The 23,349-nt window shown below is 37.0% G+C and overlaps 1 protein-coding gene across 1 annotated transcript; it reads right to left on the bottom strand.

Annotated features, from left to right (window-relative positions):
• LOC121408661 (sodium-dependent serotonin transporter-like) lies at nucleotides 1-19,112 on the bottom strand. Its single transcript, XM_041600201.1, has 12 exons — nucleotides 18,626-19,112; nucleotides 14,063-14,197; nucleotides 8,096-8,306; nucleotides 7,548-7,686; nucleotides 6,433-6,567; nucleotides 6,057-6,160; nucleotides 5,345-5,469; nucleotides 4,533-4,645; nucleotides 3,997-4,128; nucleotides 3,217-3,417; nucleotides 1,314-1,484; nucleotides 1-128 (listed from the first exon to the last, which is right to left on the bottom strand). The coding sequence occupies exons 1-12, from the start codon at nucleotides 19,017-19,019 to the stop codon at nucleotides 48-50; spliced, it is 1,941 nt and encodes a 646-aa protein (XP_041456135.1). The 5' UTR covers nucleotides 19,020-19,112; the 3' UTR covers nucleotides 1-47.
• Nucleotides 19,113-23,349: the final 4,237 nt, after the last annotated feature.

The raw sequence follows: 23,349 nt of genomic DNA, 5'->3' as shown, positions 1-23,349 counted from the left end.
TCGCAATAAAGAACCTTCGGAATTACGAAGTGTAACCTTCACCATGTTTACACGCTGACGACAGATGAGCTATCAAACGATGTTTTATGATCCGGATGCTCCTCGGGAGAAGTTAACCTTCGAATTCTCTGAAGTGGAGGAAAAGAAAATATGGCAAAATAGATTTAAATGGGAGTAACATGTATAATTATATTTATGGTTCAAGCAAAACCGTACGCAACGGGGCCCCTATATAGCAATCCCAAAACATATTTACAAATTTTCACAAAAAGTCAATAAAAAAATTTTGATCCTTCAAATTAAGTATATGAATAAAGATACCCTCGTGATCAAGTCGGTTGCTTCAGTCTACCACTCACTTGCATAAAATATTGTTGTAGATATACACACCCCCATAAAGCCTGGGACAAAAATCCCGAGTTGACAACGGTCTTGGGCGTCACGTTTAAGACAAATGGCTGTGAATGAGAACGGTATTTAAGCCGGTACTCAAATAAGCCTACGCTCAAGAGATGTCATTTTTTCCAATTTAATAACAAAGGTAACGTTGGGTAACACGACTCAGACCTCTTTTTACATTTTTTTCTTCCTTTTGCTTCCTCTTTCTCCTCCTTTTCTCATGTTATTTTTTATGTCTCTTTTTCTCCTTTAGTATTTTTTGACCTTTTTGGAGAGTCATATGGGGGCGGTGGTTATTCTGCAGCCCGGAGGGGGGGGGGGCAGTTCCATTGACGAGTGGATACCATGCGCGACCATGGGGTCTCGAAAAGCACCCTAAACACGTATTTTCCATATTCTGAAAATGTACCCCTTAACAAGTATTGGCGTGTGAAACCCTACCCTTAACAAGTATTGGAAACAAAACGATACTCTTGGCAAGTAGTTATGAAATGAACCCCTAAACAAGTACAGCGATATTTTAACGTTAGGTCGTCGGTTTTACCTTTACACATCACTTGGTTTGGTACAGCCCCACACCTCGCACAAATCGGACTCTAAACACGTAATTTTGTTACAAAAAAGACGTCCTCTGTAAAACATTTTAATTTTGTTTCATCATCCCTGCAAATTTTACCCTAAACACGTAGCTTTCCTAGCGAAATAGATACACCTTTTTCAATATTTTGGTGTTTTGACAACCTTATCACGTTACGAACGTAACGTGCCCTATCTTGCAAAAGACATCCTTTTTACGCGTTTTTTTTTTTTTGGTCGCGCATTGGTATCCACTAGTCGTCAATGTAAGTGCCCCCCCCCCCGGGTTCTGCAGCGCTAATTTGCATTTGAGTAAGCATCATTTGGTCTGTACATACCTCCTTCAGAGTTCCCGGTGTGACGATGAACTTGTAGAGAGCGAAGACTGGCACACAAGCCATGGTAGATACGGTGAGACACCATCCGATGCCTATGGACCAGGCAGGAAAGCGTTCTCCTTGGTTTCCAGTCAAAGGTTGATACATAGCCAATCCAAATACCATAACGAACTACCAGGGAAAACAAAGAGAATAAATACAGATTTTCAAAACAATGAAGAATCTGAATTAAAGAAACTAATGTTAAGTTATTGACACCCTTAAAAATATTCAACAAGGCCTTGGAACACTATACTTTGATTAAACCCCGATGGTTCTCGCACAGACTGAAATGCTCAAATGGTATATTCCTGTATTGGCGGATGCTGGGGCCAAAGCGGTAGTACCCCCCCCCATTGGCGGAGCCAAAATAAGAGGGAAAAAAGAAGAGAAAATGGGTAAGGGAAAATGAATGATACATATCTTGTTCAGAAGAATTACATGGCGCCTGAACTGGTCAACATACACTGTTATTTATCTCGCGTTTCGAGCTTCATAAGTTCGAGATATGCATCCTGTTCATGATTTAAACAAATAATAATGAATTATCAATTATCGCACTAGGTTGTGTCTCGGTAACGTCAACAACCAAACGAAAGATTAAAAGGAATTCTTTTGTTTCTTTCATAATGATCATTCACATTCTCATCTCATTATATTGTTCTCTTTTTAATGTGTTACAGATCTACCTGTATTTTGTACCATGATTCTCATTTATTGCACATAAATAACAGGGAAGGATGCTAGATATAGACAAAATATGAATATTAAGTATTATGTAATAAAATGCGAATTACGATTATTATCATTTGTTTTTTCTAATTATATCCAATATTATTTAGTACTTGATATTTGCTTTTTCTCTTTCCGCAACCGTTATTCAGAGAATCAGGTTGAAGCTAACACTTGTTTACTATTTTGCTTTCCCTTGCCTTAAGTGAGTTGCTATTTTTCTTATATGATATTTTATATATGATATTTTATTTTAGTCGGCTATAAATGTGTATTTATAGTGAGTTCAGAACGACGTTTGTAATGATAATCTTGATAAATTCCTTCAATGTAAGTATTATCGAAAATTTAGTCAAAATTATCCATACGTATGTATGAATGTCCTCCCAATTCAGATCCACTAGATAGAAAACTCTGGTTAAAAACAAGAAAAGAAATTAAATGTCGTTATGCAGAAAAATAAGGAAACACACTCTTAAAATAATTTTCCTTATTTTTCTCCATCTCTTTATAATCTTTTCCTTTTTTAATTTCCTAGTTCTCCTTCATTGTGTTTTTATTTTAAAAGACGCTTCCATATTTGGTTCCCTCAAGGCTTGTTTACAAACCTATTTATATGCTTATTATAGTATATTTTCCATATCCTTTCAAAATGTCTGTAGTTGTTTGTCTACTTTTGATGTCTCTTCTAGCAGTGGCGTAATGAGCCAAAAACCTTTTTTGAGTCAGATATGGCTTATCAGGTAAAACTGATTTTTAAAATTGTGAGCGAACCACCACGTCAAACAGACGTGTTTTCTTCTTCTTCTTATCATTACCATAATAGTTACTATTTTTATCATTTTCTTATCTAAAAACTTTTTTTTTCATCCGTCCATAACTTTTCTAATTGAATCCCTACTTTAGAGAAACCCTACAATTCCTTCTTAGAAAAAATATGATATGGCTACCTTGATTGCATTAAAGAAATCAAACTAACCTCAAGCAAACTTTATCTTTTTAGTGGACAACAGTGCTTCTAAGAAAATTCATTTTTTGATCAATGAAGGGACTGCGCTACAATAAATCCAGGCATAAGTTAAAAAAAAGAAAAGAATAAAAGCGAAAAAAGAAAAGAAAAGAGGATACTCACGAGGAGCACGGCCGGACTAAGAATACTCCAACACAGTTGCCAGTAGACGCTGGGAGTTCGGCCTAACATCGTGCGGATGTCACTGGTAAAGTTACTAAGTCCGTAGAACCACGTGACTGAAATAGCTTCGAAAACAACGACAAGAAGGAGGGTGGTTGAGGCACCATAACCCTCTAATAACTGATATACATATTCGCCGCCCTGAGTGATAAAAGATAAAGAGAATTCAAGGATGTTTGGTGTGAGGTGCCCTTATCATGAGCTTTCGCCGAAAACTGAACATTCTATTGGATAATTATTTGGTAATTTTATCATCATATTTTCGGTAATTCAACTGATATTTTCTTGTATGTCGTGTCCAATACATGAAATAATTTGTTCAAGATAAAACTGTAGCTGTTGTGATAGCCTTGGAGGTAGGGGTAGGATGGCAGTTACACCTGTATATCAACTCCTACATTTAACTTTTATAAATTATATTTATAAAAAATAATATTCACCTGCATCCCAATGTTCAGGTTTCAAATGCATCCTTGCGGACAACCCGGATGTATCATTTTGCCTTTTTAAAAAATCCTAGTCAAGGTTTTTGTGGCCTATGAGAGTTTAGGAGAGATGTATACAGGTTGTTTCCTAAAGGGAGGGGTGAACCAGCGAACCCTACAAGATCACGCTGAAAAATGTTCAATAAACATTCGATCTAAATAATCTAATTAAGCAATACTACTTTGTCAGGAGAACTTAATAGCTCCATGCTTCGACCATGGTTAGAAAACTTACGTAAGTCACTGTTGTAAGTGAGCCGAGAAAGATAAAACACACGACGCCTAATACGAAGATCTCCCGATGTTTGCCGATAGTCTTCGGATTCCGATCACACCAAGCTGTAACGATAGACTCTAATCCACCGAACTGCAAGAACAATAAAAAGAAAATCATATTCATCTAGACCTAGTATAAAATAAACCATTCAAGCAATCATTCCCAGCAGTTGATAAAGGTAGTATGGGCGCCACCAGAGTAGTGGGAAGTGGGGGGGGGGTTATTATTCAATCGAAGGGGGACCACAAATTCCCAACCTATACTTCTTTGCTCTTCCTTATTCCCTTTTTTTTCTCAGATTTTTCTTCATTTTTTCCTCGTCGTTTTTGTCAATGGGAGGCCACCGCCCCTGCCAATCTGCAATGCCACCTCTGGAACTGAAACCATAATTACAATTTTAGTCATTCAAATGATTGGCAAGGTACAGTTTTAGAAAAATGATTGTGCTATCACGAAGTAAAGTACGACTACGCAGAAATAAGGCAAATACTTACGGTGCTATCAAGGCCTAATGATATGATCATTATGAAGAAGATAATAGCCCACCATGTTGAACCAGGTAACTGACTAATAGCCTCAGGGATAGCGATGTAAATAAGTCCAGGTCCTGATCACAATTAAGAATAAATAAACATTTAAGCCTGAAGTGGTTCTAAATAAACAACATGCATCTATTTCCGTTACACCAAGTAAAATATATATTTTGTAGGTTTAGAAACAAACATGACTGTGACCATTTATCTGAATGTTTTTTTTTATTCGATGTTTTCTTGGTTTTAGCAATGTAGGCATATAAAGAACAAAATGATTTACCAAACATTCAACAAAAAACATTAAAGAAAAGAAACATATGAAATATTAACATTGTAGCCTATGCTATGTTTCATAATCATAATCTAATTTGTAAAGAGAGAGAAAGAGCACGACGAAGAAACTACAGTTCCAAAAACCAATGATCTCTCCACTAGTTAGTGGAGAGATCAGTGGTATTAACACGTCATCGCTGCCAATGCTAAAGCCCAAATCTGCTAGTAAAGTAAATGTAAGTATATAGGCACTAATTTTCTTTAGATAATTGAATAAGAATTTTTATAAAACGGAACCTCTACACAATGCTGGTCGAAGTTAAGATGGACGTAAGCCCACATTTCACCAATGTTAACTGAAAAACAAACCAATATCCCGAGGACATTTTTTTAATAATTCTACTGGAATTCCGGTAATTATCACTATTATTCTGTCAGTTTCGTCTATTATAAAGAGGTGGTGTCGTGTATTCGTTGATCCTACTCGGTTGATTAATCACCTTCCGGCGTAACGTCCTCGATACTTCGCCCCTGCTGAACAGACATGAAACCCAGCACAGAAAATATGGCGAAGCCAGCAATGAAACTAGTGAAGCAGTTGATACTACTCGTGATCAGTGCATCCCTGTGAAAAAAGAAGCGAAAACCCTTCCATTAATTTCTAGAAATAGAATAATTTGTATGGTATCAACATTTTAATCCGATTCAATGAAGCTGTATGGTTGGAAAAAAACAAGATACGGAGATCGAATTATTTACCGCTGAAGTATTATGAACACAATTTTCCTTGATTCATGATAAACCATTATGCTTGTCAGGTCATCGCAAGTAATCGTTAGATGAAATCATTAAAATGATATATAATAAATCATATACATATCTAATCATTCAAGTGGTATGCTCAATTAAATAGAATTTCACCCCAGTTCACTATAAGCTTTTAGTGTGTATTCAATTTAATTGTTATCATGGACGAATGAAAAACGTTTTGTTTACGTATTGTTTCAATCGTAAAAATGTCCCTTTATTATTCAGAGCATAGTCTCAAACTTCAAGGAAATCACTATATCACTTAAATGCAATCTGATCAGCGCTTTAAAAACCTCTTTCCGATGTGTATATCTATCTATCTATATACATGTATATATATATATAAGTGGGAAATTGATGCTATTAACATTAATATTAAACGGTTGGGTAAATATGACTTACCTGAAACAATTATTATGGAGTCTGTTGTAACTGGAGAAAGCAAGAATCACACCAAAACCTGGACCGAGAGAGAAGAATACTTGTACAGCTGCATCAAACCACACCTAAGAAAAAGTTAAAAGGAAAATGATCTGGTAATGTATAAAGTATATTTGTTCATGCTCGGTCCTATACAATGTATTATTATCAATGTAGCTCTACATTTTTTTTGCTGCATTTTTGTTTTGCATGGTGAAGTGAAATAAACAAAATATTGAAAGTAATAAAAAAAAGCTGCCGTTTATCAATTTGTAAGTCAAAGTCGAGAAAGCATGCTTGTGAGAAAAAAAAAACGACAAGTAAATGAAACATCCGAGGAGGTATAAAGGTTACCGACCTGAGCATTGAGAAGACGATGCCATTTGGGATTGAGATAGTAGATAATGCCCATTGAAGACCCTTCGAGTGTAATGCCCCGGATGAGAAGGACGACCAGACAGAAATACGGTAGTGTAGCCGTCACCCATACAATCTTAAAAAAAAAAAAAACACACGACAAAAATAGCACTACAATGATTGGTCAAAAGTAATCACGCAACAAAACAAAGTTGGTCAATCAGTCACCCACGAAATAGCTCGATAGCTTGATACATTCTTTAATTTATGATCGCTCTATATTCGATAACTTGATTCATAGATATAATAATAATCCGCTTTTATATAGCGCTTAATCCATCGGAACGACGTTTCTAAGCGCTTTACAGATATATTATTACCCCGGTCATCGGATTCAATCAGTCATTCCCGCACACAATGTGTGCACATCCTCCACTCCCTGGGAGTATTCCAGTCAGTCGCCTGTGAGGCGCACACAATACTGGACAAGCTACAATGACTTTCACATACCGGGTACCCATTTAGCACCTGGGTCGAGAGTGGCAAATTGTGGATTAACGCCTTGCCAAAGGACGCCAGACCGCGGTGGGATTCGAACACACGACCCTCTTTTTACAAGGTGAGAGTCAGAACCACTACACCACGGCTCCTCCACTGATATGATAGAGCACAGATATGATAGAGCATGTGTGAAACAATAGTACATTAATTTTTGATCGAAGTTGAATCAGTCGGTTCAGTGGGTGTGAGTCCATCTCCGGCGGATGCCCGAAGGATGCGTTGTGTAAACGTTTCTCCCCTGTTCCATAGATGTAGGATATGTTACAGTGAAAAACACTCTGTTCCTCGGATAGGAAGTTAAACATTAAATGGAGGCCCCTGCACTATGTTTATCTATTATTTATTTTAATTACTTATTTTATATCATTATTATCATTTTTGTGGGAGGGGGGGGGGGCTTGTCAATCATTTCCAAAAATGTTCCCCACGAGCATATCGATTTCTTTTTGTTTGTTTACTTGACCATTCTTTTAATGTCTCCCCCCCCCTTCCGATAAATGCTGGATACGCCCTGAAACTAAGGCACTTCAATAAGTATGACGTGTTATATGCTACCTTTCCTGAGGCCCTAATGCCTTTCCAAATACTGAAATAGACAATGGTAAATAGGAGAAGAAGACACAGAGCCAGCTCCCATTTCAATCCACCAAGGTCACTGATGCCGGTAGACAGGTGAGATCCAAGAACTTGACGTCTGAGAATGGTGAAAATAACATGAAACTAAAATTCATCTAAAATGAGCTTAAATAATAACATTTGATGAAATCCTACATTCATCAACACAATTTTTACGAATGTGGTTATGAATGAAGTACTGGAAAATGAATGAGCTTTGTGTCGCTAACGGTGAACATTTCTGAAAATCTCTTAAAATACAGCGTTCCTCCTAAAAGAGCACTCTGAAATAACTCAATATTTTTAGTTTTAAACATGGAATAGGGTCTTGGAGGCCTTTCTTAAAAAAATTGTCGTCTTTGTTTGGATTTGATTGAGTACACATTATGTACTCTTGTCATGTTGTCGGATGATGAACTTGTCATATGCTGACAACTTTCATGAAATAGTCATTATAAGGGTAAGATCAACAACATTAATGAACTCACTGAAAGAACTCCGTGGCCGGCGTTACACTCGTGTTGGTGAAATTGCCTTCAAATGGGTTTGCACAAAGCTCGGTATTCCAGGCGTTGCCACAGCTGGTCCATGGGAGGGTTGTCGCGAAGGATGCGATCAAGTAATAGACAGACCATGCAGTAATGGTAGAATAGAAGAATCCCACATAACAGTTTATGATGCAGATTGCGTATCCGATACCTAGTAGAAATGATGGGTCGAAAAACATGACTTCATGACAACTCTTGACTCAAAATATCAAATAAATATATGATGAATAAGATCTTTCACAAAAGTGGCATCAACATTGTCGAGTTTAAGAGTGGTCAAACAGGGCCGCTCCTGAAAGCGCGGGGGGGGGGGGGGGGCTGACCATGCAAAAAATCACATTCACGTGGTAACTTTAACGTTTTTTTTATAACCACCACCAACATTACCATCGACACAATCACCAACATCAACACCATTACAATCATAATACCATCACCACCATCAGCAGTATCGGCTTCCTCATCACGCATGACTTTTTTTTTACTTTCCTTGCTTTGGCATTTACTGCATCCTGATTTTTATTTCAACCATAGAGCTATTTTAACTATCCTCAAGCCATTTCAATTTCAATTCAATTCAATCTTTATTTCGCAAAATAGGATAAAAATACAAAGAAACATCAAATAATGTGATTAGATAATATAATACATTGCGTGGCTTTCCATGAAGGTTATCAGAAACCTGTAAGGCTGGATCGCCAAAACATAGTAAAAAGACAACAATATTAATGAAAAAGAAAAACCAGAATATCATATCATTGTAGTAAATACAATGTAGGAAAAGGGACAGAGAAAACAACAAAAAATACAAAAAGACACGAATCAAAGGGGGGGGGGGTAGATAGGGTACAAGTAATGTATTGATATCAACTGCGAAAATTAATAATCATTCACTAGAAATTTTTGTACTGTTTTCTAAAGGAAGATATAAATTGTGAATTAGATATTATTTGGGGAATCTCATTCCATTGTTTGGGACCTACATAACTTAATGATTTAGCTTCGTGACAAGACTTGATAGACCATAGATGAAATTTATTGGAAGAACGGGTATTATGGTTATGAATTTGATTATTATATTGAAAAAGATCTGAAAAAGGAGTGGGTAACAACCTCTTCTTGTACTTATACATAAATATTGCGAGTTCTTGTTTATTGATATCATATATATTAAGTAAAGACAATTTCTTAAATAAAGGTGCGGATGGTGCTAGGTAATGGGAATTAGTAATTATTCTTAAACATTTCTTTTGAATTTTGTATATTGAGTCCAATTCATATGAGGTTACATTGGTAGACCAGACAATATTGCAATATTTTAAATAAGGGAAAATTAAGGAATGGTATAGAGTTATCAGATTTTTATGAAGCAAACTATGCTTAAGTTTATAAAGTAAACCAGTATTCCTACTTATCTTATGTAATACATTTATCATATGGTACTTAAAACTCAAAAGATTATCCAATGTGACACCTAAAAAGTTAATGGAATTACTTAATTCGATACGTTTATTGTCGATATAAATGTGAATACGATCGTTGTCAATTGAATTATTATTATTAGATTTGTCAGTATGGGTTCGTGTTAAAGATTTATTTTTTTTGAAAATAGATGCATCTAGTTTTATTTATATTCAGGGACAACTTATTTGCTTTTAACCAGTCGGAAACATTTTGGAGTTCATTGTTCAGGATGTGGATGGTATTACTTAAATCTTTAGAAGAATAAAAAATACTTGTGTCATCAGCAAATTGATAAAAGGTTAACAAATTAGATGATTTACAAAGGTCGTTTATATATAAAAGAAATAACAAGGGGCCTAAAATTGATCCTTGCGGTACCCCAACGGAAATATTTAATGAAGAAGATAAGACACCGTGGACAAATGTATGTTGAACCCTATTTAAAAGATAATCCCTAAACCAGTCTAACGCGATCCCTCGAATTCCATATTGATTAAGCTTAAATAAAAGTAATGAGTGGTCCATAGAATCGAAAGCTTTCCATGTTTAAAAATGGTATACTTCGCATCATTATTGTAATCATCATCATCATCACCACCCATCACCTTAATCACCACCACAAAGGGCGTAGGCTGGTTTGGGCGGCTCGGTGTAAAAATGGCAGAGGTAAAAATGGCAAAGGTAAAAATGGCAGAGGTAAAAATGGCAGAGGTTAAAATGGCAGAGGTAAAAATGGCAGAGGTAAAAATGGCAAAGGTAAAAATGGCAAAGGTAAAAATGGCAGAGGTAAAATGGCAAAGGTAAAAATGGCAGAGGTAAAAATGGCAGAGGTAAAAATGGCAGAGGTAAAAATGGCAGAGGTAAAAATGGCAAAGGTAAAAATGGCAAAGGTAAAAATGGCAAAGGTAAAAATGGCAGAGGTAAAAATGGCAGAGGTAAAAATGGCAGAGGTAAAAATGGCAAAGGTAAAAATGGCAGAGGTAAAAATGGCAAAGGTAAAAATGTACAGTAGATTAAATACGAAAGGTTTTGAGAAGAAAATAAGAATTGTAATGTTGGACTAAAGGCCGGGGGGGGGCCACTTACATTGACGAGTGGATACCATGCGCGACCAAAAAACACGTAAAAAGGATGTCCTTTTCACGATAGGGCACGTTACGTACGTAACGTGATAAGGGTGTCAAAAACACAAAAATAATGAAAAAAGGGTATCTATTTCGCTAGGAAAATTACGTGTTTTGGGTCGAATTTGCGGGGATGATAAAACAAAATTAAAATGTTTTATAAAGGATGTCCTTTTTGCCCCAACACTTCGTGTTTAGAGTCCGATTTGCGCGAGGTGTAGAAGGTGGGGTCGTATTAAACCAAATAAGTGAAAGCCGACGACCGAAGGACCTGTAACAATAAAACATTCCTGTACTTGTTTAGGGTTCATTTCAGGGAATATTTGCCAAGAGTATCGTTTTGTTTCCAATACTTGTTAAGGGTAGGGTTTCACACGCCAATACTTGTTAAAGGGGAAGTTCACCCTGAAGAAAACTTTGTTGTAAAAATAGTAGAAAAAATAGTAAAAAATATTGGTGAAGGTTTGAGGAAAATCCGTTAAAGAGTAAGAAAGTTATTAGAGTTCAAAGTTTTGGATATGTGACGTCATAAACGAGCAGCTGCCCCATGTGTTATGTAATATAAAATGCATGAATTTCAAATTTTGTATGGTTCCTGATGACTTAATTTTGTTTTCTATTCATGATCGGGTGTAAAATGATTTGTCTATTGATATACAAAAGGTACAGTGAAAACCATTTTCAATTTTCTGAGAAAATGACATTTATTGAAATTTTACCATTCGCTATGTAGAAATGCTGCTCGCATATGACGTCACAAATCAAATAATTGAAATTCTAATAACTTTTAATTATTTGATTAATTTTTCTCAAACCTTCGGCAATATTTTTTATTATTTTTTCTGCTATTTTTACAATAAACTTTTTGTCAGGGTGAACTTCCCCTTTAAGGGTGCATTTTCAGAATATGGAAATTACGTGTTTAGGGTGCTTTTCGAGACCCCATGGTCACGCATGGTATCCACTCGTGAATGGAAGTGCCCCCGCCCCCTGGGACTAAAGGGTATCATTTTAAATCATATTGATCTGCACCGAATTGAAAACACTTGAGTTGGTTGCTTTTTTTCCTGGACTTACATTCACGGCCTTCTCATATGGCAAATCGTTCCTCTAATATTCAAATTTGAAGGACACTTTGGATCCCAAATATTGTACTTAATTCATTAAAGGGGAAATTCAATCTGACATAAAGTTCATTGTAAAAATACCAGAAAATTGTTAAATGATATTGGTGAGGGCTTTAGGGAATCCATCAAAGATTTAAAAAGCTTATAGAATTTTAATGGTGACGTCATTTCGAGCAGTTTTTTTTTCCAGATATGGTGTCCTAAAAAATATCAATGAAATGTCATTTTCTTTAAAAAAAAAAAAATTAACGTTTTTTATTGTACCGTAAGTATATCAATATACAAATCATTTCACATCCGTTCCTAAAATATTTTTTTAGCAATCACGAACCACTGATTAAAAAATTGAAAAGTAAACATTTTGTTGCATAAAATACGGGGTAGGCCTAGCTGCTCGTATATGACGTAACAGGTCAAAAACTCTAACTTCTAATAACTGTCTTAATCCTTGATTTGGTTTCTGCAAACTTTCACTTCATTTTTTTCTTCTATTTTTACGTAAATCATTTGAGGGTGAACTTCCCCTCCAAAAAATATCGATAGAATAGTACCTGAGAAACGCCTATAAATTTAAATCCCCGATTCGCTACACATTTCCAAATTCATCCGGTAACCGTTACCATAGAAACTAGTTAAGGAACCTGACATTCACTTGGACAAGCTGCAATGAGGATATTGCTCTGAAAAAATTATCACTAATTGCTATCATTATACATTTACCGTAATCTATATACGTATGATATCAACATCTATTCGGATCCATTATGATGTTGAAATGGGAAAATTAATTTTATTACAGAACGTTTTGTTATTTTTCTGTTATCAAGTTATGCAAGTGGTTCGAAGAAATCCCGAACTTGTCAAATTTAGTGTGTTAATGGTAGCGCACATTGTTGTTTACATTAAAATCCGTTTGGTATGTGATGAAGTGCTGTTCTACCTAATGAACTGGCCAAGATAAATCCTTTCATCACTCACTTATTGAAATCATTTTGGGATGAAAATGATTTAGTTTAATCATATCCACGATAAAGTATTGACCTAAAATGATGAGAAAATTCAAATAATATCTAATCAGTTCATAATACTCATTTCGTCGATAGGAGTCCAACTGTCTTTTCCTTGTTGATGCAGCATGTCATGATATTTACCTCTGTCATCTTTGCCTCTGCCATCTCTGCCAGTTTTAACTCCATCATTTTACCTCTACCATTAATACCTCCCGGGGAGGGGGGGGGGGTAATATCAATTACTGTACACATGCGTGACCAAATTATTTCCAGACACCCCCAACACGATGTTTTTCTCTGTGTGCCAGATTACCCCCCTAAACAAGTTTCGCCAGAATATGACCCCTAAATAATGACCCTGTGATTGATGCAGTCTTTCTAAACCGCCCTTTTTGTTTAATTAATGTTTTCGATATCCCTAACGAGTGTTCTCGCGGCCGCGCGGCCTGCGTCTAAAATTTAAAAAAACCCACACACCTTTTTTTAAACGCATTTTTTGGTCACGCATGACTGGCCATCCTCCCCCCCCCCCTGGATTACCTCTCCCATTCTTACCTCTGTCATTTTTACATCTGCCATTATTACCTCTGTCATTTTTTACCTCTGCCATTATTACCTCTGCCATTTTTACCTCTGCCATTATTACGTCTGCCATTTTACCTCTGCCATTTTTACCTCTGCCATTATTACCTCTGCCATTTATACCTCTGCCATTTATTACCTCTGCCATTATTACCTCTGCCATTATTACCTCTGCCATTTTACCTCTGCCATTTTTACCTCTGCCATTTTTACCTCTGCCATTATTACCTCTGCCATTTTTACCTCTGCCATTTTTACCTGGCACCGGTTTGGGCATGGGGAGGTGGAACGAAAGTGGTATGGGAGGGGTGCACATCTTGGGGGAGGTGGAAATAAAGTTTGGGAAATCAGCCGTTGAAAGCTAAAGTAGGGGTACAAAATTCGTTTTGCTTGCCAGTGTAGGAACTCCTCTGCCTCAGCGGGAGGGTGCAGGTGCACCCCAGCCTATCACAGAGCTATTTTAACTATCCTCAAGCCATTTCCATGTTTAAAAATGGTATACTTCGCATCATTATTGTAATCATCATCATCACCATAACCACTTTGTCCTTCATCATCACCAGCAGCATCATCCTCCTCATCACCGATGGATGTCTTTACCTTCCATGATAGGGCATATCCTGCGCCAGACTGTAATGCACCCTGTCCTTTGAAACTGTCCTAAGGCCATTTCCATGTATAAGAACGGAACTCCGCCGAAGATTGCCATCAAGGCGTACGGCACCAAAAAAGCACCTGGAAACACGATAAAACGGCAAAGATGATTCAGAATGGCTTCATATCGGTGGTTTAACAGGGGCCGCGGAACGGTTTTTAGAGGGGGGGGGGGGGCCGGGGGCTAACCATTAAAAAAAATCACGTTTTTGCTCCACTGCCTCTGTATAAGGTGGCATAATGTATCTTACAAGCTAAATTTATTTGATTTAATTCATCGATGTTTATGTTTAACACAATTACAACACAAAATTATATATATCCAACTTAATAATGGTAAATAAATTCGAAATGCACCAATATGAATAGTAAATGAATTGTAAATCAAATGTTAGAAATGGAGGGATATGCGAAAAATCTTATTTTAAACGCTGCACTTCATTCGTGCATGCATAAAAAAGATCCATTTTCATTTGAATTGTTTAAAATATATTTTTAACTCTTTCTGCAACGGGCCCCTGGTTTATTAATTTTTGACAAACACGTTCTGCTGTTCATTGTCATCTGACGGGCCTTTTAGATACATTCGTTCTCCGTCGCGATGCGAAAAATCCCTATAAAGGATAAAGTGTACAAACAATAAATGTGAATATCGTGCAAATAAATATGTATTTCACTTAAATCATATTGGCTATTTTTGTAAAGTGCATTGAAATAATTTAAAGTATATAAATGCATCACATTTCGAAGTTTACTTTTTAGAAATTAAATTTCCTGTCAAACCATGTTATAATTCCGTAGTTGAAAGATTTTTTGTTTATGTTAGACGGTATAATCTACCAAGAATTTCGTAAGAAAAATAGTGTCAACTTTTACCGAAAATGTTTAAAGGATGTTTAAATAATGTATGAGGTCTTCAGTATGCGTATAACCCGAAAACAATTTTTACTCTCTAATCATGTATACATGATTTGAGAGTAAAAATGTTTTATTTAATTGCGTTGCATTAGTTTTATTGCCCATATTTTTTTTCTTAGCGATACCATTTTCGGGTTATACGCATACTGAAGACCTCATACATTATTAAACATCCTTTAAACATTTTTGGTAAAAGTCGACACTATTTTTCTTACAGAATTCTTAGTAGAGTATACCGTCTAACATTAACAAAAAAATCTTTCAACTACGGAATTATAACATGCATGGTTTGACAGGAAATTTAATTTCTAAAAAGTTAACTTCGAAATATGATGCATTTATAAGCTTTTAATTATTTTTAATGCACTTTACAAAAATAGCCAATAGAATTTCAGTGAAATACATATTTATTTGCATGATATTCACATTTATTGTATGTATACTTTATTACCGCTGAGATTTAAAAGTATATAAAATATATTAGCTCTAAAGGGATCCTTGGTAGGGATTTTTCGCATCGCGACGGAGGACGAATGTATCTAATTATGCCCGTCAGATGACAATGAACAGCTGGGACGTCTTTGTCAAAAATCTGAGATCCAGAACGGTAGTTCCGTCCAAAGTTTTGGAGCTGAGGAAAATTGCAAATATGACATTTGCACGGAGTCTGGGACGAAACTGCTGCTTTGATTCATCAATTTTCGACAAAAACTTATGTTTGGTCTTTGTCATGAATTTGACAATACAGTTTTTAATGTTCTTGAAAGTGTTCTGCGTCACGGCACGAAAACTTCTTTAAAAAATCTTAATAATCCGCTATTCCCACCTAACAAACTTTAAACGAAATATAGCCACACCAACAAAAACAACTCAGGACTGGAGTGATTTCGAGTCGATTTCGTTGGTGTGCACATGGTAATGGTAATTATTCTATCTCTGATGTACGTAACTTGTGTAAGATGCCAGAAGACGGATGTCAAAACCGACAATGTTAATTTCGTTGGCCAGGGGCCCATTTCATAAAGCTGTTCGTAAGTTACGAACGACTTTACACACGACTGGTGACACTTTCTTGTGTTATATGATATGTGGAGCTATGTATAGCTGACTTATGTATTAGAACATGTTCCAGTCGTTCGTAAAGTTGAAAAGTTGAAGTGCGTAACTTTACAAACAGCTTTATGAACACCACCCAGATAGGTATAAATCATACTTGGACTTTGGTTTCCAACAAGCTATATATGATTATGCTTGATAAATTAAGATTGTTTTTTATTAAAAGGACAAGACCACCCAAGAGAAATGTTGAATTGTATCAGTAGAGAAAAACCAAACAAGCATAACAATGAAAATTCCATCAAAATCGGATGTCAAATAAGGAATTTATGACATTTTAAATTTTTGTTTATTTTTCACAAAACAGTTACATGCACAACTCAGTGACATGCAAATGAGGAAGTCGGTGATGTCCCTTATTCGCCAATTCTTTTGTTTTTTATTGTTTAAATTATGAAAGATTAAATTTTTACAGATTTGACATTAAAGACAAACTTAACTGGACCATAAAATGTTAAATCAATGGTAATTTTCTGGGAGGATTTAAACTTTTCTCATATGACATCTCACATGACAATGAGGAGAAAATACGATTATTTCATATAATAAAATACAAAAGAAATAGTGAGGAAGTGATGTTATTAGTTCCATCATTTGCATATTGTCTCATTGCATGTCAATGAATTGTGCATATTACTGTTATGTGAAAAATAAGCAAAACTTGAAAATATCATCACTTATTTACCTCAGATTTTGATGATATTATTTGCGGTTGTTGGATTTTTCTCTTTTTTCTTCAAAAAAACTTTTTCTTGTCCTTTAAATAAGTAACCTGGATCTCGGAGATTGCAATTAAGCCCATCCGCATGGCAGATTGTTCTATAAGATTATAGTCGTTTCAATTGCACTTCTGAGCAGGCCCTTGATAGTAAACGTTCGAGATTCATGTACAATTTTAATTGGGATTAATTACTGTCGGGGGAATTGTAAGGTTGAATGCGAAGGGCAAAAAGAAACAAATCAAAACACTCATTAACAGCAGTAAATGCGGGAGTAAATGCTCCAATTAGTACGGAGTTTACGTGTCCACGATGTTCCCATGATGAGTGTCCATGGCATACGAATAAAGAGTAGAACAAATTAAACAATAAAAACGAATAGTTAATCAGTGAGTATAACAAAGACTACATTACCGTGGTAGATGCTACGAGATTAGCGAGTTTTCGAAATCGCAACGGGAACGGATTCTACAAAATATAAAATCTACTGAAAACGCCCGTGAAATCGCTTTGAACAGCTGAGAGGTCTTTGTCGAAAATGATGAACCGGGACGACTGATCTTCCTAAGTTCGAAGCTGACAAAAAAAAATGCAAATATGTTGCAAACCCCGATTTTGTAAATAGGCGTCTTATAGACACCTAAATAGTACACATAAGTGTATGGGGTGAAATTAAGATGGTGTTTCCGGTCACTTTATATTTCAATTTTTGAAGCACTAAATAATTATTTTCGAACGCAATTTTTCTGGGCTTCATTTTTGTAACATATCACAGACACAGGTGACAAGTGTGACCTTCTAGCTCAGATTTTTAAAAGTCAAACCAATTTTAACCAATCACTTTAAGAGCAGAATTTTTCATTCTAATGTACAATCGCACTTCGTCCGCATATCTTAACTTTTCATTTGTTTCTTTCTTTTTTAATGATATTCATGATAGGCCAATACAAAACCTCTGAATTCTAAAGTAGATGTACACAACACTTAGAGCAAAAAAAAATATGGTCAAATATCCAACTATTCGGCAGTGTTTGGGTGATAATTTAGTAAAGACTTTTACTACAACCTGAGAAGATCTCGGCGCTGCATACTTTAAAGTGTAAAAGAATTTATTGAAACTCTCAGAATAAGCTTCATCATGGTCGTCACGATGCGAAAGTTGACAATAATTATCCATGTGATGTGGACGTTACAAAAATGGTAAAATATCATATACTATTACGATGATCACTTGTGTTTGCTTTAACTATCATGGACGTCTTGCTTGGAAACTATTAACCTCTTTCAATTTTGAAAAACAATATACAGCATAATTATCATCTTATCATCAATTTTATGGCTTGTGTATTACTGTCATCTTATTATTTTTCACCATTACTCATTATTTATTTTTGTTATTTCTATCATTCTATCTCAACTTATTTTATTTTCTCTCTTTTATTATATCGCATATTTAAAATTAGTATTCATTATCAAAATTCTTTGATATAAAATGATAGGGGATCCACGCTCTACAAGCAGTGCTTCTTAGTGGATTCCCCCATTTGCATACAAGCTATTGTTATTTTTATTGTACATCTTTTTTATCTGAAGTTGATTTGTAATTATATTTGATTTGTTTTTGTATAATTATGTTTATGTATTTGATGTATATGATGAAAATGGAAAAATAAACTTGAACTTGAGCTATATTACAATTTCTTGATTTTTACTCTGTTCTGAACTTGTTCATTTGAAATGTAGTATATCGACTTACCTCCACCGTTTTTATAGCAAATGTACGGAAATCTCCAAACGTTTCCGAGATCGACTGTGAATCCGATGACGGAGAGAAGAAAGTCCACTTTCTTTCCCCATACCGCTCGTTGACGCGGTCGTCCATCGATGTCATCCCGTGGTTCGTTGGTGTCGTATGTGACTCGGTTATCACCGTTCAATCCGCAGTAGCCGTTCTCGGCCCGCTGGGGCACCGCTTCCACGTTGACGACAGGTGGCGGAACACCGGGTACAAGAACATGCGTCTCTTTGCCCGATTGGGGCCAAGTTTTACCTGGCATGTTTGGTTGGCTCTCGCTTTGATCAGACTGGAGGAGATAATCTGGGCTGGATGGTTCGATGAGTGAGCAGAGAGCAGTCTCCATCGTGTCCATTGTTTGGTCCTTGATCAGCGACAGGTCCGTGGGGATCCCGTTGATTGCTATCCTAGTGTCTTCTTTCTCGCCTTTGAATGACAAAGTGAGAGATGTAGCGCCTTGCGCGTTAATAAGCATCGGCAGCACGTCTTCATCATCAGAACATATCCTTGATGACTCCGCCTTCTTCTTGTCTCTCCAGCATACGCCATCATTTGAAATGAATTGAAAGGTTTCATTTTCCATAATTTTTATGCACTCAAAGACGACCCCCCTTTCACGGCAACTTTAACCTATGAGAATGAAACAAAAGATGCATTAATATTTGTATGAATACAGAATGATGGGTTCTTACAAATATGTATTTAAAACACACCCTACACGTGTTTGTAAATGAAAAACAGAAAAACAAATCCAACATACATGTAACTGTATTATCTGTTTCTGTTTATGGCAACTCCCGCAGGAACTCAGCAGGACAGCATTTTGTTGGTAAACACCAGCTGATGTACTACGAACTACCTAGGAAACATTTTACCTCTAGGTTAATCAGTCATAGTGGCTGAATTATAGACGACAGATATTACTGTTGGGCCTTTTTTTCAAAGTGAAGACAATGGCAGAGTGGAGATTAGAACTCACAACCTAATGCTCTGACCACTGGACCACACGACCCGCTTTAGGGGACACCCTATACTTTTTTCTTTTGTTTCCATACAAATTTAAAATCGGCCTACAGTATAATTCCTAATCATCAATTTGATTTCATTTTCCCTTAAGAAAATTGGGCTTTGGGCCCGAGGTGGTGTCATTCTGGTGACATTCTGAGATCTTCACAATTTCGTCGTCATTTTTTTCTCGATATTTATTTATGCTTTATTTTGAACTTTGTAAATCGTATTTAATGTTCCATACATATCACTACGCGATTAAGCGATTAGAGATTGCATGCAGTCCAATAACGTTATCCCTGTGGGGTGATACAATTCAAAAACGCTATTTAAAATGAAAGACGTTATTTTAATCCGTCACTCTCACGACTAAGTGTTTAAAGAATGTAACGAGTTGTGCGAAAGAATTAAAAAAAAAACAAAGTTTAAAAAACTTGTTGTTCGACTGAATTCTGACTCATATAAACAAAGTGAGCGAGGCGAGCGAGCATTAAAAAATTTACTCGCGTTCGTACAACACTGTAAATAATGAAGTGCTATTTTAGCACTTACAGTGCTTGCATAGTGATTGCACTACGAGTGCTGATTTTTTAGTTCAAATTTAAACTATTAAATTAGCACTCATAGTGCAGTCACTATACAAGCATTTTAAGTGCTAAATTAGCACTTCATTTTTTACATTATAGGGGAAACCGGGCACTTGTAAAGAACAAACATATCACTTCATGACAGCAATTCACGCGATCGGTCGTATTTCAGAGCAACGATACATATACCTACACAACTACAATAAAGACGATTTATTTGGAAAATCATGTCAAGTACAATTTATATAACTTCCTGTTATTGAAATATAAAACAAGAAAAAAATTGTCATTATAATTATCTGCAGCTGAATTCGATTTGAAGAAAAACATGCAATCAAGATGGGCTTCAATGTTCAATTGTGAAAAAAATATATAAGCAGAGGCCTATCAAACTCATCATCATCTAACGTATTCCCCTAATGAGTAATTAGGGAAGTGTTTAGAGATCACCCCCATAGAGCTCATGAATTTCTCACAAATTGAACGTCCATACGTGTTCTAAACAAAGCATGTAATCACGATGCGCCCAAGTGGATCAAGGCTTTACTGCCAATGTAAATCCGAAAGCTATCAGACTTGTTGAAATATCGAATTGCTTTTTACTATAAATGAACTGTTTCAGTTAGAAATTCACACATCAGATGAAGGTAAAGGATGTATAATGCTTTGCCAATCTCGTACCACAGTCACCCCCCCCCCCCCCCGACTCTCTGACCGAAGGTATGTTGTTCATCAGTTTCTTCTGTGTGGCTGTATACACAGTAAAAAAAAATATACAACGCTGTTTATACTATATGAACATTACAGTAATTGTTTAAACAGTTTAAACAAGTGTTTAAATCTTAAGCAACAAAGTTTAATTTTCAATATCTAATCTTCAATAAATTAAACATGATTGTTTAAACGGTTAAACAAAAGTGTAAGGTTCATATAGTAAAAAGCGTTGTATAAAATCTTAAACAGCGTTTTTACTGTGTAATTAGATATCTTCAAGGCAAAAAACGCATTTTGGGATAAGCTTAGATAATTTTTTTGTTGTTGTTGCTGATGGTATACATTTCCATACCAAAATTACGTCATGGAATGTCTTTGATATTTCTTTCTTTTTATTTCTTTTAAACTATTCATTCAGATAGATTTAAGTTCAAATTTCTACCATGTTGTATTTTTCTTTTTTTTTTTTACATTGTTCATACGAATATGTTATAGGAGGCTGCATCCTACAAGCTTCGCTTTTTAGCAGCTTCCTCCGTTTCCGACCGTTATCTTGATTATTATACATAATAATTTTTTTTTGTTTTATTGATTATAATTAAATCAAGATGTATGTAACAAAACTATTGTAAATGTACATGATTGTTGGAAATGGAAAAATAAATAAAATGAAATGATAGAAAACAAGGGGTATTTCTTCCGCCGCCTATGCCTACCTACCTACCTACCTACCTACCCACCTACCCACCCACCCACCCACCTACCCACCTACCCACCTACCTACCTACCCACCTACCTACCCACCTACCCACCCACCTACCTACCCACCCACCTACCTACCCACCCACCTACCTACCTACCTACCTACCTACCTACCCACCTACCCACCTACCCACCTACCTACCCACCTACCTACCTACCTACCTACCTACCCACCTACCTACCTACCTACCTACCTACCTACCCACCTACCTACCTACCCACCTACCTACCTACCTACCTACCCACCTACCTACCTACCTACCTACCTACCCACACTACCTACCTACCTACCTACCCACCCACCTACCTACCCACCTACCTACCTACCCACCTACCCACCCACCCACCTACCTACCACCCACCCACCTATCTACCTACCTACCTACCTACCTACCTACCCACCTACCCCACCTACCCACCCACCTACCACCCACCCACCTATCTACCTACCTACCTACCTACCCACCTACCTACCTACCTACCCACCCACCTACCTACCTACCCACCTACCTACCTACCCACCTACCTACCTACCCACCTACCCACCCACCCCCCCACCTACCACCCACCCACCCACCTATCTACCTACCTACCTACCTACCTACCCACCTACCCACCCACCCACCCACCCACCCACCTACCACCCCCACCCACCTATCTACCTACCTACCTACCCACCTACCCACCCACCTACCCACCTACCCACCTACCTACCTACCCACCTACCCACCTACCCACCTACCTACCTACCTACCCACCCACCTATCTACCTACCTACCTACCCACCTACCTACCTACCCACCCTACCTACCCACCTACCTACCTACCCACCTACCCACCCACCTACCTACCCACCCACCCACCCACCCCACCTATCTACCTACCTACCTACCTACCCACCTACCCACCTACCTACCTACCCACCTACTACCTACCCACCTACCTACCCACCTACCTACCTACCCACCTACCCACCCACCTACCTACCCACCCACCCACCTACCACCCACCCACCCACCTACCACCCACCCACCTACCTACCTACCTACCCACCCACCTACCTACCTACCTACCCACCTACCTACCTACCCACCTACCTACCCACCTACCTACCTACCCACCTACCTACCTACCTACCCACCTACCTACCCACCCACCTACCTACCCACCTACCCACCCACCCACCCACTACCACCCACCCACCTATCTATACCTACCCACCTACCTACCTACCTACACGTACCTACCTACCTACTTACTTACCTACCTACGCTGTTAAAAAAAAACGTGATTTTACACACACAAAAAAGAGAAGATTTTGCAGAAAGCAATAACAGAATCATTCTGTAAATTCATAAAACAGGAATTTTTCTGCAATTTAACAGAACAGGTCTGCTTAAAAAGGGGAAAAGGGTGTTTTATTTAGGAAAATTTGTAAGATTCCATCCATCAAATACCAATTTCCTATAAGATTACGCAATCTGGTAAGATTACAGGTGTTCTCGAGACTCTGCTGCAGGAACTTCTTTATTTTAAGGATAAATTTTCTAACATTGTACCTATACCTATCGCTCATGGTGGTTACGTTTTTTTATTTAACATTTCAAAACAAGC

The sequence above is a fragment of the Lytechinus variegatus genome, chromosome 2 (genome assembly GCF_018143015.1).
Source record: "Lytechinus variegatus isolate NC3 chromosome 2, Lvar_3.0, whole genome shotgun sequence".
NCBI classification, from domain to species: Eukaryota; Metazoa; Echinodermata; class Echinoidea; order Temnopleuroida; family Toxopneustidae; genus Lytechinus; species Lytechinus variegatus.
Note: the sequence above shows the minus strand (reverse complement) of the source record. Positions and strands in the feature narration are given on the sequence as shown.